At 37.5% G+C, this 20,000-nt stretch overlaps 1 protein-coding gene across 1 annotated transcript in view; it reads right to left on the minus strand.

The window, feature by feature from the left end:
• Positions 1-5,548: 5,548 nt before the first annotated feature.
• kif3ca (kinesin family member 3Ca) overlaps positions 5,549-20,000 on the minus strand; it is a 20,827-nt gene continuing 6,375 nt past the window's right edge. The window contains exons 2-8 of the mRNA XM_077220032.1: positions 12,664-12,765; positions 12,402-12,524; positions 9,977-10,095; positions 9,708-9,824; positions 7,150-7,258; positions 6,789-6,940; positions 5,549-5,895 (exon numbers count right to left, since the gene is read on the minus strand). Of these exons, the coding sequence (XP_077076147.1) occupies positions 5,781-5,895; positions 6,789-6,940; positions 7,150-7,258; positions 9,708-9,824; positions 9,977-10,095; positions 12,402-12,524; positions 12,664-12,765 (837 nt within the window). The 3' untranslated portion in view covers positions 5,549-5,780. The remainder of the gene's footprint in view (positions 5,896-6,788; positions 6,941-7,149; positions 7,259-9,707; positions 9,825-9,976; positions 10,096-12,401; positions 12,525-12,663; positions 12,766-20,000) is intronic.

Here is a 20,000-nt window from a genome sequence, read left to right on the forward strand (position 1 = left end):
AGGTTGTGTAACGTCCCCAGATGAATTACAGCTGATGAGCAGCGAGTTTATTTCTGTGTGTCTGTGACATCCTAGAAGGGCAGGAACCCATGTTAAACCCGTGTAGAATGTGATCATGTGGATGGACATAAACACAGTTTCCCTTCAAGCTCTCGCACCATACAGATGAGTTGAACATTAACTGTCGCAGCCCATAAACTGGTGCTTTCCAAGGGTTTGGCACAATAAAAACTTTTACATTTAAGGATTTCTGCAGACACTTTGGTGCAGAACAGGCTTTAGCTTCACAAATTAAATCTGGTTGGAGAAGAAGTGCAAATACAGTAATACAGTAAATACATCAGTATTGTATACTATATTGTACGACTGCAAACAAATAAGCCAACACAAGCATGATTAGAATGATGGATTATCAGGCAACAGCTGTAAATTAAAACAAATTTGAAATTACATTGGAGTAATTTACTGATTGTGGCCCTACATTTTAAAAGAAAAGCTGAAATATGTTCAGTCGGCCTTTATTTGATTTCTGAAAGAAGACAGACATGATGTGGTTTTGGGAATATTTTAACAGCAAAATATTGTAATTTACTTGTTGTTGGTTAGAACTTTACTTGACTAGTCTAAATAGTTTCTTCTTCATGCTTAATGAAAAAAGTTTGAACTGGCACTTAACACTCACATTGAAATGCACATTTTTTTTATTAAAATTTAGAATATAAGGTTTCACAACCAGAAGCTGCACAATGTTGTGGCAACATTGGTTCTACTCTGAGTGACGACACGCTGACCGTTCCAATATGGCAGACGCGCCGACGAGTCTGGAGTGGCGGAATGTGGCATTTTTAGTAATTTTAGTCAATTTGATGACCAGCTAACGAAACAGGTAGGATATGTTGGAAGGCCAGCATAAACCAACTAAGATCCTTAAACAAACTTAATCTTTTAACAACAAAGGAGATAAACAAAAGTAATAAACAGTAAAAATAATAAATGTCTAAACATACTCGTTTCTGAGTTGTGTAGTGTTCACTGAAGGTCAGTCATGTCATGTTTGAATGTTGTTGTTCTGCCATCTAGCGGTGCCGGCACTTCATTACTGGGTCAGTCTAGCTGTTTTTGTTTTGTTTTGTTTCATTCGTGGATTATTGAGTTCTCAGGCGACTCATTTCATCCCCAATATATATTGATATTTCTCTTTTAGAGAAAACCAAAAAACCTTTAGGAAACATTTATTCTTCTAAAAAAACAAAAACAGGCGAGATTCTCTTCATGAACATCAGTCAGTGTGTTTTATCCAGCAGAGGGCGCTGACAGCGAGGTGATTTTCAGTAAACTGGAAAATGCAGAATCATAACTGTCAAATTAATATCGGCTTCTTAAAAAAACATTACTTTATTAATAATATGAAAAGAGCTCTCAGTCTAAAATGCCAATACAACGGTTTAACAAGGTTGTATTTAAATCATAAAAAAATATTTTAGAATCATTAATCACTCTCTCTCTCTCTCTCTCTCTCTGTGTGTGTGTGTGTGTGTGTGTGTGTGTGTGTGTGTGTGTGTGTGTGTGTGTGTGTGTGTGTGTGTGTGTGTGTGTCCTGGTGAACCTAACATTATGGGGATAGAATGTCCCCACAAAGAAGGCAATATCCGAAATCCTTGTCTTTGTGGGGACATTTTTGGTCCCCATGAGGAAAACAGCTTATAAATTATACTAAGGGATGTTTTGTTTTGTTTTTTAAATGTGAAAATGCTGAACGTTTTCTGTAATGGAATATACAGTTTGTAGGTATAAAAATAATTCTCAGCAGCAACATAGTGTCGGCCCAGATCCGGCCCACATCTGGTACGCAGTGAATCCACATGTACCAGATGTGGCCCGGATCTGGGACAACATTATGTTGCTGTCTGAGTTATGTCTGGAAAGTCCCCATAAAACACGAAAACACATCGTGTGTGTGTGTGTGTGTGTGAGAGAGAGAGAGGGGGGGGGGAGGGGGGTATTGGTGCATGAGGAAAATGTCCAATGACCAAAAAAGAGGTTGTCATGGAAACAGCGATGGATTTTTGGCCCATTCCTATAGTGAGCACCCGATCCTCTTGGATTTCCAGACTCTCTCCCAGTCTCCGTCATGGTACGTTTTATTATTATTACTTTATTTCATTATGGTCGCATACATGATGAGCACAATATCAGTCAACAGGGCTTGGAATGTGAAACTGAACTTTTTCATTTAGTCCAGGTCTCCATCATCATCATCATCAGAAAACCCCTCCTTTCTCAAAGAGTTCAGTGGATCATGAACCCGACCTGCAGGAGTGAGCAGTCCTTTAGCCGGTGAGGTGACACTAATGAAAGGGAAATGACCCGCATGTAGGTTAAACAGAACATGACACCAGCTCACCACACGTGACCTCCAGCCTCCCGGTTAACCGTAACGGCACGTGCGTTAATTATTCAGAGAAGATGGAGATAAACTGCATCAGCAGCCCTTACTGTAAACCTCCATCCAGACTGTGTGTGTGTGTGTGTGTGTGTGTGTGAGAGAGAGAGAGAGAGAGAGAGAGAGAGAGAGATTGTCTTACTCGTGTCCTCAATGACTCCATCTGACATTTAAAACGCTTGAGCCAAAATCACTTACAGGCCTACTGGTTAAAAGTTTGGGGTCAGTAAGATTTGTTTTGAAAGAAGAAATTTGTATTCATCAATCACGCATTCAATTAATAAAAGTGACAGTACAAAGACATTTAGGCTATAATCTTGCAAAAGATTTAATAAGTGCTGTTCTTTTTTAACTTTATCAAAGAATCTTGAAAAAAAGCTTCACGGTTTCCACATAGATATGAAGCAGAACTGTTTCCAGCTTTGATGATATTCAGAAATGTTTCTTGAGCAGCAAATCATCACATTAGAATGATTTCTGAAGGATCATGTGACACTGAAGACTGGAGTAATGATGCTGAAAATTCAGCTTTGCATTTCAGGAATAGATTACATTTTAAAATGTATTCAAATAGAAAACAGTTCTTTCAAATTGTAATATTTCGCAATATTACGGTTTTACTGTATTTTTGAACAAACCTTAGTGAGCATGACTTGTTAGACTCCTGTAAAAAAAACATCTTACTAACCCCCCAAAAAAATCTTTAAAAATCTTACTAAAAATCTTTAAAAATCTTACTAACCCCAAACGTTTGAATGTGTATTCAGACACACACACATTTGTTTTTCTATCACCCTGAGACTTTCCATTGACTTCTATTGTTTTTATACTGACTGTAGGTTTGGAATGGCACAAATAAATGTTCATTTTTGGGTGAGATCCCTTAAGTCTACATCAGATGTATGCATTATGCCAACTCTAGAGAAACATATACAAACACAATCATCTTTTGCCAGAGAACTGCTTTTTTTATTCCATCCAGTGACAGCAGCTCCATGAGCCGATAACACACAGATCATCATCTGACACACACAAACACGCAGGTCTCCTGTACATAACCAAACTCCACATTTGTTCATAATTACAGGAGAGGGGCGTCCGGCTGGAGAACATGGCTCCTGCTTTGAGTCAAGTAAATCAAGTAGGCAAGGCGTGTGTGTGTGTGTGTGTTTGTATCTCATTGCTTTAAGTTAGTGCAGTGGTTTAAAGGTCTAAGCAAAGGCCAGCTCTTATAGTACATGCTCAGCTTGTTGTAGAGCCAGGGTTCCCACAACTTTTAACCAATGAATTTCCATAATTTTTTATAATAATAAAGAATTCAGATTTTTACACACAAATGCATATATATATACAGACACTCACCGACCACTTTATTGTGTTCACCAGTTTAACTGCTCATTAACACAAATATCTAATCAGCCAATCACATGGCAGCAACTCGATGCATTTAGGCATGTAGACATGATCAAGACGATCTGAAGTTCAAACTGAGCATCAGAATGAGGAAGAAAGGTGATTAAAGTGAGTTTGAACATGGCATGGTTGTTGGTGCCAGACGGCCTGGTCCGAGTATTTCAGAAACTGCTGATCTACTGGGATTTTTCACACACAACCATCTCTAGAGTTAACAGAGAATGATCCGAAAAAGAGAAAATATCCAGTGAGTGTCAGTTCTGTGAGAGAAAATGCCTTGTTTAGGACAGAGGAGAATGACCAGACTGGTTGATAGAAAGGCAACAGTAACTCAAATAACCTCGCGTTACAAGCGAGGTGTAGAAGAGCATCTCTGAACACACAACAGAAGAGCAACAGCAGCAGAAGAAACACACTCCTGTCAGCTGAGAACAGCAAACTGAGGAGACAGTTCACACGGCTCAACAAAACTGAGTAATAGAAGATTGGAAAAACGTTGCCTGGTCTGATGAGTCTCGATTTCTGCTGCGACATTCAGATCGTCGGGTCAGAATTTGGTGTAAACAACATGAAAACATGGATCCATCCTGCCTTATACCAACGGTTCAGGCTGCTGGTGTAGTGGCCTACCTGAGTGTTGTTGCTGGTCATGTTCACCCCTTTGTGACCACAGATCTTCTGATGGCCAGTTCCAGCAGGATAGTGCACCCTGTCGCAAAGCTCAAATCAATGGTTTCTTGAACATGACAATGAGTTCACTAAACTCAAACGGCCTCCACAGTCACCCGATTTCAATCCAATAGAGCAGCTTTGAGATGTGCTGGAACGGGAGATTTGCATGGATGTGCAGGTGATAAATCTGAAGCAACTGTGATGTTCTTATGACAATAGGGAACAAAATCTCTGAGGAATGTTTCCAGCACCTTGTTGAATCTGTAATTAAGAATTAAGGCAGTTCTGAAGGCAAAAGGGGTCAAACCTGGTACTAGAAAGGTGTACCTAATAAAGTGACCGGTGATGGTGTATATATAGGCTATACACACACACACACACACACACACACCATATATTATGATACCTGTTTGAAAAGTCATTTTTATACATACATTTTTTATACACTTCTGTTTCATGTTTATATATTTATATAATATAATGTTAATATGTTATATTTAAAAATGCATAAATTAAATCTCCTTAACTTTTAACATTTTATTCATTTCCATGACTTTCCAGGCCTGGAAAACCAATCAAAATCCCTGACATATCCGGGTTTTCCATAAGCCCGTGGGAACCCTGTGTAGATTCTTCCTCCAGCCAATCAGCCGCCTCTCGTCCAGAACCCTGATCAGAATCACAAAGACACACACATACAGTAAGACATGCAGATAGAAAGAGAGACGTTCCTCTTGCTTAGCTCTTTTCTTTACAACAGGAAGTGAGCGACCCCAAAGCCCCGTCCGTTTTGGCTTCCATCATTCGAGGTGTGTGTGGCTCTACTCCTGGATCGGACCCGTGCTGGTCAGTACATAAACACTGAGGTTGACCCACGGTTTTGGAAGCAGCAAAATGAATGAACATAACTAGCTTAACTAGCCTCGGGTGTCAGGTGAGGCAAAGCTTCAGTGCTGTTGGTGGTAGTAATCAAAGTGTCTTCACTGTCCTGAGGAACAGAGAGCAAGAGAGTAAGAAATGTGAATTATTTTACAAATATTAATCGTTTTATTGGTCCTGATGGGTTGGAATGGGTCTAGTCCCACATTCACTGTTATATCAAACTGGTTTCCATCTTGTTGAAGGTTCGAGCGCTCCAGTCTTTGTTAATGGTGACAGACGGTTCATCTCGCCCCGTCTTCCGCGGTCTATGTTGGATTGATTTACTATTGTTTATGCCGTACAGGGGGCGGTAATATGGTAATTCCAAGTCTTATTCCTGGGCTGTTGCCATGGTGATGTTTTGTGGGTGTGGCAAGCTATGGGACCCTGATGATGCCAGAGAGAGGGTGGAGCTTGAGGAGGAAATGACATGCGGAGACTGGCACCTGCGAACACATGTGATGTCATTATTTTGAGACCAACAGCATACTACTACTTTTGTAGTACCGAGTACATTTAGTATGCAAATTAATGCACAAATACCCAGATGACTTACTATAATTTCCAAAATGTGCTATAAATGTTTAAAAATAGTATATAACACACATTTTAGACTGAATTATGCAACACTGTGGTTTTATTAAATAGATGTTAATGCAGCTAGTGGAGCATCAAAGGGTTTTTGTTTTATTTTTAACACAAGAAATAGATTTAAACTGTAAATGGGGTGTCAAGTCAGGCACAAGTCAAGCATTGAAGGTCTTAGTATTTTATGCGCACAAAAATGTGCAGAAATGGTAAGAGAAATAGACAAGTATTCCATTCTAAAAATAGCGCATAAATACTTGAGAAATCTGCACTCAGATTCAACTATGTACACATGAGCACTATGTTATAGTGATTATAAATTAATCTCGGATTACCCAATAGACCATATCACACTATAATCCTAATTTAATCTTATCAAACATAAATCCTTAAAAAAAACCTAATCACTTAGGTTTATAAATTATATAAAATAATGTTTAATTAAAATAATATATATATATATATACATATATGTGTGAATGGCAGTGAAGTGACGCAACTAACACTGGTAGGTCACATGACAGTGACAACATGGCGAATGTTGTACGTCCGAATTTCATTCATACTACACACATTCATACTATATAAAACATACTTTTTTAACGGTCACGAACTACCTAATATACAGTATGTGATTTCGGATGCAGCACATGTCTGAACGGCATTGAATTTCTGCCATGTGTTGCGCAGGCTGATTAGATATTTGTGTTAACAAGCCGTTGAATAATTGCATTTCTGAAGTTTTACTGACCATGACTGAGATTTTCTGAGCCGTCCAGATGCTGATTTCTCTCTGTAACTGGTGTTGTCCAGCAGAACATCTCGAGATGGAGACCTCGGGAAGTCCAGCTGAAACACCACAGGAGGAGTCATGTCCAGTTCCAGAACCATTATATTCTCCGCCTATGGAGGGACACAAGGGACAATCAAGTAAACTGCAAAAAAATGTCTAAACATCCTTAAAACATTCTTTTGCAGTGCATGTAATCACGTGGCTCCAGCACATGAACTCATTTCAACCATTTCATTTAACATCTTCTGGCTACGTTCCACTTTTTCTTCCTACTCTTCCATCTATCTGTCTCTCTTTCTCTCTCTCTCCATAAACATACCCTGTATCTGGAATGAGCTCCCATCGCTATGGCAACCCTGGCGTACTGGCTGATTGGTCGCTTGTATCCCACAGCAGAGACGGGTCTTCTGTTCATCTGTGTGAATTTACTGTCAGAAACACAGAAAACAGACAAGAACATCAACTTCATTATCTGTGAGTGACATGTTCTGCTCCGTAAAGCACTAAATCACTTATGTCAGATCATTGCTATTTTAGGATCATTGCTATACTATTATAGTATTTGTTAATATTTTGAATTAGATTTTATTGATTTCTTTTCCTTTTAAAGGTGCAATGTGTGATATTGCTTAGGATCTATTGACAGAAATGCAATATAAGATCCATAACTATGTTTTCAGTGGTGTATAAAGACCTTACTCAATGAGCCGTTATGTTTTTATTGCCTTAGAATGAGACATTTATATCTACATAGGCGCGGGAATCCCCTTCTATGAGGGTCGACATATTGTGACGTCATGTGTCTACCGTAGCCGAAAGCGAACAAACAAACTTGACTTACTACTCTCTGCTGCTGACTCAGACTCAGACGACGACATCTTTTGTCTTACGTCGGCCACCGTAGCTTCTCATTCGAGTTTGAAAACCGAGGGATAGGCCGCGAGTGAATTGATGTTTGCAATTCGCAAATCTCACCACTAGATGCCGCTAAAAATTACACACTGCTACTTTAATAAATTTTTTTTGTCTTTTTTTTTTAATATCTAAATTTTTATTAAAAAAATATTTTTAATTTATTTTGTTTTAGTTATTTTAATACTTAAATTAGCTGTAATAAAATGCGTTTTTTAAATATTCTATTTTATTTCAGTTCAAGTTTTTTTTATTTCAAGTAATGAAAATGTTTTTTATGGTTTTGGTTTTAGTTAATGATAATAACCCTGTGTCAGATAATGACGTCACTTACATGAAACTACGTAAAACTACCTCATGTCTCAAAGCACATAACATTACAATAATGAACATAACTTAAAGAGCTCTGACCTGTATCATCTGACTGCTGCAGATGCATATCAGCGCTGATAGTGTTGCCATTCAAACGCATAAATTCGAGTCACAAACCACACAGAGTATAACAACACGGGTTTCCATCTCTTCCAAATTACAGTAGTTATGGGGTGAACGCAGCATTAGCTGGTTGTTTTGGTTCAGGAGGAACTGTTAGAGGCGCGAGCGGCGGAGGTATGGAAATACATGGACTTTTAGATCGTATCACTGCATTCAGACCAAATGCAATGATTGGACGAACATGTTATGGTCCTACGCCTTCCACAGACAATATATATACCAGGGGTCTCCAACACGTCGCTCGCGAGGAGCTACCAGTAGCTCGTGGCCTCATTGGAGGTAGCTCGTCTTTTGCGCGCTCAAGTTCGTTATTTCAAATGTAGGAAGCTCATAATTAAAGCGACGCACTCATTTTTTCCAGGCGCAGCGAGATGAAAAAATCCATTAAAACTTTGTCATTGTGGAGAGCGCAGTGCATGGTTGCATAGCAACGACAGACGCCACGGGAAAATCGGACCCAATTTTACTATTAAAGATAAGCTAATGTGCATTCTAAAAGTCTGTAATTTATCTTTTTTGACTCATTCTTTTTATAAAAATGATTTAAAGGCTGAAATATGCGAGGTTTCTTTTTATAAATCTTTTTTGTCAAAACTTCATTTGAACTTGTACACATGTTAGTAGATAACATGTCGCAAGACACTCCTTTAAAATCTAGCCATCATTTTTAATGTAGTTATTTTAATGTTTATGTGAACAAAAAGTGCATATTCATGCTAATTATATTTGTTATTTGCTGGTTTTTAACATAAAACTTGTTGAATTGACTTTATTGTGTAGTATTAGTACTTTTTTAACAGGATTCTGTGATAATCGTGATCGTTTTGGTCACTATAATTAATTTTCATGCCATTTCATCTCTAGTTAAGATGCACTATAAAATCAACTATAATTATGTGTTTTTACAGTATAATATGCAAAGAACAATTTTCTATAAAAAAATTAATCTCTGTCTCTGTTCTTTTCTCTGACATTTAAGGGTGACATATAGGCCTACAAAACTCTTTTAGCTCTAAAACAGTTTAGATAGTCGTTAATATGAGAGATTATTTAAGAGATTTAAGTACTGTATTATATGAGTAGCTCTCGGCCACTTTCTTTTAAAAAAAGTAGCTCTCAAATGAAGAAAGGTTGGAGACCCCTGATATATACATATAAATACATTTAGACCAGTTAACGTAGTGATTGCTATCATGATGTGAAGAGACTTTCAACCAGCATAACAAAAATGTTTCTAGAACAAATCGCCTACCGCTCCTTTAAGGCTTTTTCTTTTGTAAACCAATAAAGAATTGTGCATACATACTATACATTTTGTTACAAAACTAAAAATCCCTTATTTCCACTAGTGTTATTTCATCATTTTTATAACTTTACTATTATCCTAAGATATGTAATAATGCGTTGGATGTGTTTGGCTAATGATATTACTATCTGATGTATCACATGCAAAGATCGATGTTCACTCACTTCTCTGCCGGGACGAGAGGCTGAAACTTCCACTGGTCCTCCTCCGTGTCAAACTGAAGTCTGTTCATTATTTTATTCTTCTCTTCAGGAGGAATAAAGTTCTCTATGATCAGATATCTACAGAGACAGACACATGAGCTGTAAGCACTATACACAGCTGTATGATAGATAGCTGTTATTTTATTTTGGAGACAGAGTTGTTCCCAGAATCCATTGACAAAGCTTCGCTTCAGAGACGTCATCACCGGTGTGTTTGGAGTCAGACTCACTTGAATTTGAGCTCTCGGGTCAGTTCATTCTGTGTTTGTTCCAGCTCCTGTCGACTCCTCACATGCTCATCATTCACATCCTGAATATCAGCCTTCAGAGACTGAAGCTTGGCATACAGCTGAGAGAGAGAGAGAGAGAGAGAGAGACATGCGATCATACATGCACCCATCATCATCATTCTTCCATCCATCCTTTCATTATCATCCATCCTTCATCATTATCATCATCATCCGTCCATTCACATTATCTGTCCTTCATCATTATCTCTCCATCATCATCTGCCCTTCATCATCATCATCCATTCTTCTTAATCATCCATCCTTCGTCATCACCATCCATCATAATCTATCCTTCATCATCATCGTCACCTGTCCTTCATCATCAACATCATCATCCATCCTTCATCATCATCATCCTCCATCCTTCACCATTATCATCATAATCATCTGTTCATCATCATCATCATCCATCATTCATCATCATCATCTGTCCATCATCCTCTATCCTTCATCATCATCGTCACCTGGCTTTTGGTCAGGTGACTTTCAAATTGGCTTTCGGCTTGCTTAGCTGGGGACATTTAATTTTATATTGAACAATATTATTACAACATTATTTTCCTGTTATCACTGTAAAGCTGCTTTGAAACAATCTGTATTGTAAAAAGCGCTATATAAATAAAGGTGACTTGACTTGACCTGTCCTTCATCACCAACATCATCAACCATCCTTCATCATTATAATCATCATCATCTATTCTTCATCATCATCCATCATTCGTCGTCATCATCCATCCTTCATCATCATCTGTCCATCATCATCATCACAATCATTATTCTGTCCTTCATCATCATCTGTCCTTCATCATCATCACAATCATTATTCTGTCCTTCATCATCCATCCATCAACATCTGTCCTCCATCATCATTCATCCTTCATCATCATCATCATACATCCATCATCATCATTATCATCATCCATCTTCATCATCATCATCATCCAGCCTTCATCATTATCATCATCCATCTTCATCATCATCATCATCATCATCCAGCCTTCATCATTATCATCATCATTATCGTCTTCCATCTTCATCATCATCATCCAGCCTTCATCATTATCATCATCCATCAACATCATTATCATTATCCATGCTTCATCATAATCATCATCCATCCATACATCATTCCTCATCATCATCATCCTCATCTTCTTCATCCCTATATCCATCTATTGAATCTCATCATCAGCTCTCATGCTATGACTGTGGTCAGGGATCCAGTCAGTGTTAGTGTGAGACGTCCAGTGTCACACAGCAGGGGTTAAAGGTGAAGCTCAGGAAGGAGCATGTGAAGGTGAGGTCAGGTGCAGTGTGTTCCACTGAACATCACAACAGTTATTCCATTACAACCCAACAGGAAGTAATGAGTACTGACAGGAATTGGCGTGCAGATGGGAACAGTGGAGCTCAGTCCTGTCTACTATTGAGAAATAAATCTCTGAAGTCATCAGAGATTCAGAAAGAGGGTTTTGGTGGTTAGCATGCCAGCGGTGGCGATGATGATTAATGCAGATTGACTTGAATTAGTTGCTGTGAAAGCTTTAATGCCAAGACTAGCGTTTAGCATTAGCCTCGTAGCCTCTGACAGTCAGCAACCGAGCAAGTGTAAAACAAACTAACCTTCTTGTACTGATAAAAGGTGTTTAATTTTCACGGGGAGGTGGGGTCAGGGGTGTTCCAGGGGTCAAAGGTCAAAGGTCCAGAATTAAGGGGGAGCAAGAGGAACAGAGCAGTTAGGGAACTCAGAGCTGTCATATTTATATATTGTCACTCAATATTCAGTGGTTGCTTAAGTCTCATTCAAAGGAGTCGTGATGTAATGCTTGTTAATGAGCATTACTGGTAATGTTGGGATGGGCAAAGTTTGTGGTCAGTAAGATTTTGTAATGTTTTAAAGTAAATCTCTTCTGCTCACCAAGGCTGCATTTTTTTTATCAAAAATGCAGTAAAAACAGGAATATTGTGAAATATAATCATAATTTGAAATAACTGTTTTCTATTTGAATATATAAGAATGGAATTTATTCCGGTGATTCATTACTCCAGTCTTCAGTGTCACATGATCCTTCAGAAATCATTCTACTATGCTGATTTGATGCTCAAGAAACATTTGTAAAGCATAAATAAACATGGTGGACTGGGAAATAAAGTACATTCATTTGTTATGAATAATCAAATGAGATGAAGTATCTCGCAGTTGTTTAATATTGGAAGCCACTGGTCCAAAAAGAGGGACGTTCTCATGATTAGCAACCTCTGAATGTGATGCCATCAGCATGTGAGCTTCTACAATCTACACCACGCTTCACTTCAGTTCAGCTGTGAGTGTGTGTGTGTGTGTGTGTGTGTGTGTCTGTCTCACCTTTTTGAGTTTCTTGGTCTTTGCTTCCACCTCCTGTTGCAGTGAGGAGAACGTTTCTCTGAGTTCTAATGTCTCCTCATCCTGATCCAACACCTGCTGTTGTATTTCCCTCTCTCTGCGTGTCTGCTCACACACACAGATTTACACACAGTTGTGTGTTATTATTAATAATGAGCACAGAATGCCATACAGATTGCTAATGGTGAAGTGTGTAGTTTTTGCGCCACTAGTGTAATGCAAACATTAAAACTATGCGTGTTACCTGTTCGGCAATCTCGTGTCTTTTCTGTTCAATCATCTTCTGTTGCTCATTAGTGTGATCAATAATGTTCTTCCCACCAACCAGCAGCTTGCTCTCCATCGCCTAGCAACCAGAAGATCACATGTAGAGTTCACACACACAAACACACTAATTAGGACATATCATAGACAATTCCTTTTAAATAAAGCTCTTTATAATTATTACAGACATGACCAAATCTGAAGAAATCTTTGCATTTTTAGAGTAATTTATTTTATTTTTAGTCTCTTCTGCTCACTAAGGCAAAATACAGTAAAAACAGTAATATTGTGAAATATTATTGCTATTTAAAATAACAGTTTTCTATTTGAATATACTTTAAAATGTCATTTATTCCTGTGATCAAAGCTGAATTTTCAGCATCATTACTCCAGTCTTCAGTGTCACATGATCCTTCAGAAATCATTCTAATATGATGATTTGCTGCTCAAGAAACATTTCTGATAATTATCAATGCTGAAAACAGTTGTGCTGCTTAAATTTTTGTGGAAACGGTGAGACTATACACACACACTTTATATATATATATATATATATATATATATATATATATTTCTTTTCTTTTTTTAAATGGAGAGGAACTTTGAACCAATGAGAGATCGCTGTGGGCGGAGCTACCCAGTGTGATCCTCCACAATTGAAAATAGAAAACTGCTCGATTTCCGACAAAGAATCACTGTCACTCACGTTGTCTGAAATCACCAACTCTTATTGAAAACGGCTACAAATGGCTGTCAGTGTGAAGGACCTTTTCGAATGCATGATGAAAATAACCTCGGCTTCCTCCCCCACCCGACAGCACAGAGCTCTCTTTGTGGACAGCAGCAGCTCTCGGCTTTAGCGACACACAAAGATTATTGTCAAAAGGCCACAACAGGGAGAAGAACAAAGACTGAGCCCAGAACTACAGCTGACCCGCACGGGCCATCAGACCAGCGCTCATAACATCCAAAACATCCTGTCAGAACACATCAGACTTCACGGGACACGTCTCTCCGGTTTACACGCGCAGAATACAATTCATTTCTCTCTGTCTTTGTGATCACGGGACTGGAACGGTAGGAGAGGAGGAGGAAGATGAATAGACAAGAATAATAGAAAGAAAATAACAGAGACATGGAAAGATGGAGAGAAAGTGCTTTGTGTCCCAAGGGCTACAACCTAAACCTTCCTGTGTTAATGTACAGCCACACAGAGGGTGGAGCCTATTCTAAACCGCATCAGCATGCTCATGAATATTAATTAGGTGACAATATTCGGTCCATTACTATAAACTGGTCTTAAAGGAATAGTTCACCCAGACTTGGGTAAACATATGCACAGGATGTCATAAGGGCATCAACAGTCATAACTGGAAAGAGTTTGACTGGAAAACGAAAATCAGGTTTTTTAGAACACCACAGGTGATATCAAAATTTGGGGATAATCCAGAAGCAGAGAAATATTGGAGGGAGTTTGGGAAAGTAGGAGACCACACACACATATTTTGGGAATGTCCAAAAGTAGTTACATTTTGGCAAGAGGTTAAGGATGAGATTATGAAAATTGTGCATGTAGATCTGCCTTTTACTCCCTTGTATTTTTTGCTTGAAGGAATACCCCAAGAATTTTGTAGTCAAAACCAGAGATATATCCTGCATGTCCTCCTACTAAGTGCACGAAAAACCATTACAATTAATTGGATGAAGCCACACCCACCAAAAATGAGTCAATGGAGAGAAAAACTGATATTTTACTTTATAGAATGGAACATATGACTGCCCAACTCCAACTGAAACTGGACACTTTCATACAAAGATGGACACCTATTAGTATATACATTGAGGGTTAACTGATTGGTGAGAAACTTTTAATTAATGCCATTCTTTTTCTCTTTTTTATTTTTATTTATTTCATTTTTTTTTTACCATATAGTGTTTTATGTATTTTGTATTTTTTGAATTTTCTTTTTCATTGTATTTGGGCCACTGTGGTTGTCAGGGAATGTTTAGTTCGTTGTTGTAATTTGTTAAATGTAAAAAAAAAAAAAAAAGGAATAGTTCACCCAAAAAATGAAAATGATCCAATAAATTTACTCACCCTCAAGCCTATAGGTGTAAATAACTTACAATCTGTACTGTAAATGACAGGTAACAATATATAAGCACGACTGCACAGTAAAAAAAAACAAAAAAAAGACACAATCAGAGTTATATTAAAAATTATCCGGGCTCTTCCAGGCTTTATGATAGGAGTGAATGGTACCTTGGATTTTAAAGTCCAAAAAAGCAACAGCCGTACGCGAGTCTAGTTCTGGCGGAAGAGTGACCTCTGACCTGACGTATGAAAACTCAAGCTCATCTTCTCTTATATCAAAAACTTCTCATTTTAGACTTCTAATTCGTCAGCAGAGTTTATGTTTTGCTCTCTCCTCTTCGCTTCCGCATTCATCAATTCTCACCTAAGCTTATGCAACGCCTCATCATGCGTCGGGTCAGAGGTCACTCTTCCGCCAGAACTCGACTCTAGCATGAACGCACGTAATGCTGTTGCCGGAAGCCAGTGATTATAGTATATAAAGTTATGAATATGTATATTTTTCTTTAAAAAACGCTTCACTTCAGAAGCCCTTTATTAACCCAATGGAGTCGTATGGATTACTTTTATGATGGATGGTTGAGCTTTTTTAAACTTCAATAATAATTCAATGTCATCATTAAGCTGGGAAGAGCCAGGATATTTTTTAATATAGCTCAAATTTTGTTTGGCTGAAAGAAGAAAGTCATACACCTAGGATAAATTATGGGATAATTCTCAGTTTTGGGTAACTAACCCTTTGAACCCTTTTTAACGTTTTTTTATAATTTTTATTTACCTATAGTTTATTTCCGTTTAAGTGATTTTAATACCAAAACAATTAAAATACATTTAATTCACACACAAAAAAAAATATGCTCAATCCTTTCCACACTCAGGTAATTAATAATTTTTTATTTTAATTTGAGTCATTTTTCTATGTGCTTTTGTCATTTCTTTAGTTTTTGATTTAAAAATATATATATATATATATATATTTCTATATAACTTTATTTTCATTCCAGTTGTAATAGTTAACTCAGTACCAATTATAATAAATATTTTTGAGAAAATGAAATGAAAAAGAAATGTAAATAAAATGGAGCAAAACCCTTAACACATATTTAGACTGCTTCTACATGGTATACTATTACAGTAATGATGGGAAATAAAATACAGTATAGAGAAAGAGCGAAACAGAGAGATGCCTTTTCGTGCCAGTTTAATATAGACATTGGCCTCAGGGGGACCGTCAGCATGACGCTCCGTCATCACACACACACACACACACACACACACACACACACACACACACACACACACACACACACACACACACACACACACACACACACACACACACACACACACACACACACGCATCTCAGCAGTGAAGATGCTCGTTTAACAGAGACCTTTCCATCCAGACCCCCCCAGACTCCGGTCACCATGGCAACAGGGCTCAGGACGAGTCTGGGTCATTATGTATTCACACTGGTGAGGAATTCATTGGCCAGGAGCTTCCGACTGAAGCTCCGCCTACATGCACATAGAAGCTGACGCATCAATATTTCAGCAAAGCATCCTCGGAGAAAGCCAATGACTGATGTTCACTGTCAGCACATACAGGCTATGTTTGGAATTGAGTACTTGCGTACTGCAAAGTATATATTATATAATGATATAATATCAAACAGCTGTGTTACATGTTTAATTCAGCAAGTGGTATTCAGTTATAATGGTTAAATGCACAGATTGCTGTTTGTGTAGGCCTAATTTATGTAACTTTTTGGCAGTCTGATTAAATAATTCAAGAAGGAGATTTTTAGTAGATTATCTGGAGATTCCATGTTTACAAAAATACAGTATAAATCAGTGTTATTTAGTATTATAGTTAATTAGCTTTTGTTTTTATATTTTCAGTTTTAATTTTAACTTAAGCGTATGTGTTTTTTTTTCTTTAAACATATATTTTAATTATATTTTAAACTTTAATTTATTTTTATTTCAGTTTTAGTAACGTTATTTCAACTTAAATTTGCCAAAGTAACATTTCTAATTGTCATTTATTTTCTTAAGTTTAAGTTTCTATTATTCTATTATATTTCAGGTTTATTTCAATTAACGATTTTTTTATATATATATGTATATACTATTGGTTAGAGCTGGACGATTATGGATAAATTAAGAATCATGTTTTTTTTTTTAAATATAGATATAGATATAGAAAATATAAAATATAGATCACGATTCTCCCATGATACTAAATAGACAGCTCAGCAAAATAAAATGTGATTTACTAGAGGTTCTGACACATTGTTAAATTCTGCAGTTTACTTAAAAACATTTAATTAATTTGAATTTTTTTTTTTTTTTTACATTGGTATGAAAGAAGGATTCAATGACTCACTCATAAAGACTTTTCATCACAGGTTGAATCATTGTTTTTGAAATAATATCTTAAAAGAATGATTAAATGACAAATCTATTTTTTAACAGTCAAATCGCCACCTACGGGTGTAACAATGTAATCGATACAATCGTAATTTGAAGTATCAAGTAGATTAAGATTTAAATGTTCTGCTGTGATTGAATTTTGTCAAAGGTTTAATAGACATCATTCTGATTTAGGAATGAGATCATTAGGTTTGTGTTTGAATTGAGATTGCGATCTCATTTTTGTTTTTTTTATTTGTGTTAACCATAAATTTGTGCACATTATTTGTGTTTTATTTGTGTTAACCATAAATTTGTGCACATTATTTGTGTTTTATTTGTGTTAACCAGCAGTATTATACCATGCTACTCCAAATACAGCCACACACACACAAACAATCCCAGAGAACACAGTATAATTAGGTTTCTTCCTGTCTGTCGGTCTCGCCCCACGTCCTTTCTTTAAATGACACTACAATTAAACTAGAAAACAGCTTTGTAAACAGACATTAAAGGCTAAAAGCGTGTGTGAAGCGGTTAAGTCTGTTCCACAGGTAAAACAAGGACACAAGCGCTGGGGATTCTCAATAAAGACTTGAGTAGCAGAATGAATCTGGGGCAAAAACTGAGTCATGAGCTATGTTTGGAACGGCACCACACTTCTCATACTATATTTGCAGATCAGTGTATACTGTCCATCAGAGGTGTAAAGTAAAAGTACAGATACCTTACAGCAAAAATGACTCCGATGTCCCCAATTTCAATAGCACTCGAGTAAAAGTCCTCGTGCATCTGATTTTAACAGTACTTAAAGGAACACTCCACTGTTTTTGAAATAGGGCTTATTCACCGTCACCCCTACATTAAGATAGGTGGGCAAAAGCATTTGTGTCTCAGTGCAGGAATTTTCTTAGTTTGGCAGCGCCGACGCTAGCTTAGCTTAGCATAATGAATGGAATCCTATGTTGTCAGGTAGCATGTAGTGAGTAAAAGTGATAAAAAACAAACAAACAAAAAAAACGAATTACTTCTTGTGGCCTGCGTATTGACAACGAGTACAAATAGCAATTCAGATTAAGACCAGGCGATTTCCTAGGCAGATATTGACTTGGGACTATATTAGGGTGAATCACAGGCGAAGCACTGCTACTTGGGTGCAGAGATATCACGCAACACCTGAAATCCCCCAACTTCTGTCAACATACAGGCGTGAATATTAGCTGGCTATTTTTCCGACAGTAGACAGTGAATGGCAATGGACATGGGGGATTTTGTGCGAGACGAAGAGGTCGACTTCTCAGACAGTCAAGATCCAGAACCAAATCTACAAACCAGAGTTTTCAGAAGAGGAGGTGCGTGCTTTGGGAATAGAATGACAGAAGGAAGAGTTTGCGATCACTCAACAGACAGAGGACGTGAGGATGGGAGACAATTTTTTCACCGGTAACGATAACAGCGGATTTTTTTTTCAATCATGCTGTTCATGCTAAACAGGTTGTACTCAAAATGAGGTTATAAAAGATGAGGCAATTTGAACCATACTCTAACTTATATACAGCTTCTCAGCATCTATCTTACAACTGAATAAAGACGCAGATTCATGTAAGGAAGAGTAATAAAAGACAACTTACATGTGCACTTTTTTCTGCCTGTACTTTGAAAATGGATGGGAGGGCCGTATCCTTCAGACGTAGTACCTTCTTTCTGCTCCTATATAACGTTAGCATTTTTCCAACATAGTCCTCCGGTGCCAAATGGCCTTCGTAAACACAATACTGGCTAATTTTGTAGTGAGGTGTTGAAGTACAGATATCCAGCTAGCCATCGATTTCTCAGTTCCACATTCGGTGGAAGTCTGTAAAACATTACATTCGTGTATGTTCTTTGCTCGTTCTCACAACCTTTTGCTATGCAGGTAATTATGTTTGCTGTAACTTCTCAAACATAATCCATAAGCAAAGATACTCGGTGCAGGTCAGGTCTTGCCCGTATGTTGACAGAAGTTGGGGGATTTCAGGTGTTGCGTGATATGACTTCGCCCAAGTAGCAGTGCTTCGCCTGTGATTCACCCTAATATAGTCCCAAGTCAATTCTGCCTAGGACATCGCATAGTCTTAATCTCAATTGCTATTTGTACTCGTTGTGAATATGCAGGCCACAAGAAGTAATTAGGTTTTGTTATTTTTTATTTTTATCACTTTTACTCATGACATGCCTGACAACATAGGATTCAATTCATTATGCTAAGCTAAGCTAGCGTCGGCGCTTCCAAACTAAGAAAATTCCTGCACTGAGACACAAATGCTTTTGCCCACCTATCTTAATGTAGGGGAGATGGTGAATAAGCCCTATTTCAAAAAACGGTGGAGTGTTCCTTTAAGTATTTTACTCAGACTGAATGTATAGGCTCAAAGATGCTCTAGTCCTCAACACCTATAAGAGACATGCCAGTGAAAAACAAGAAACATGATTATATGTGAGGAGAGCAGTCACATGTTTATTTAAGTCAAAATAAAGCTGAATATATCTTGAGCTTAACTAAGACTTTAGAGGTGTTCGTTTAAGTGCTCAAAAAGGGCATTAGTAAACCAATATCCTTCAAAAAGGTCTCTTCAATATTACGGATACATAAAATAATGTATAAATAACTATAATTAAAGTCTACTTGGACTGGACGTGTTGGTTTCGCATTGCATTACTCGTTGCAAATGTATTGGAGTAAAGAGTACATATACCTATTCAAAAATGTAGATATGTCGAAAAGTTGCAAAAGTACAATAACTAATTGCATTTACTCAAATACTTTA

Source organism: Siphateles boraxobius, unplaced genomic scaffold (assembly GCF_051911475.1).
Source record: "Siphateles boraxobius isolate OS27281-9 unplaced genomic scaffold, OSU_SipBor_1 8, whole genome shotgun sequence".
NCBI lineage: Eukaryota > Metazoa > Chordata > Actinopteri > Cypriniformes > Leuciscidae > Siphateles > Siphateles boraxobius.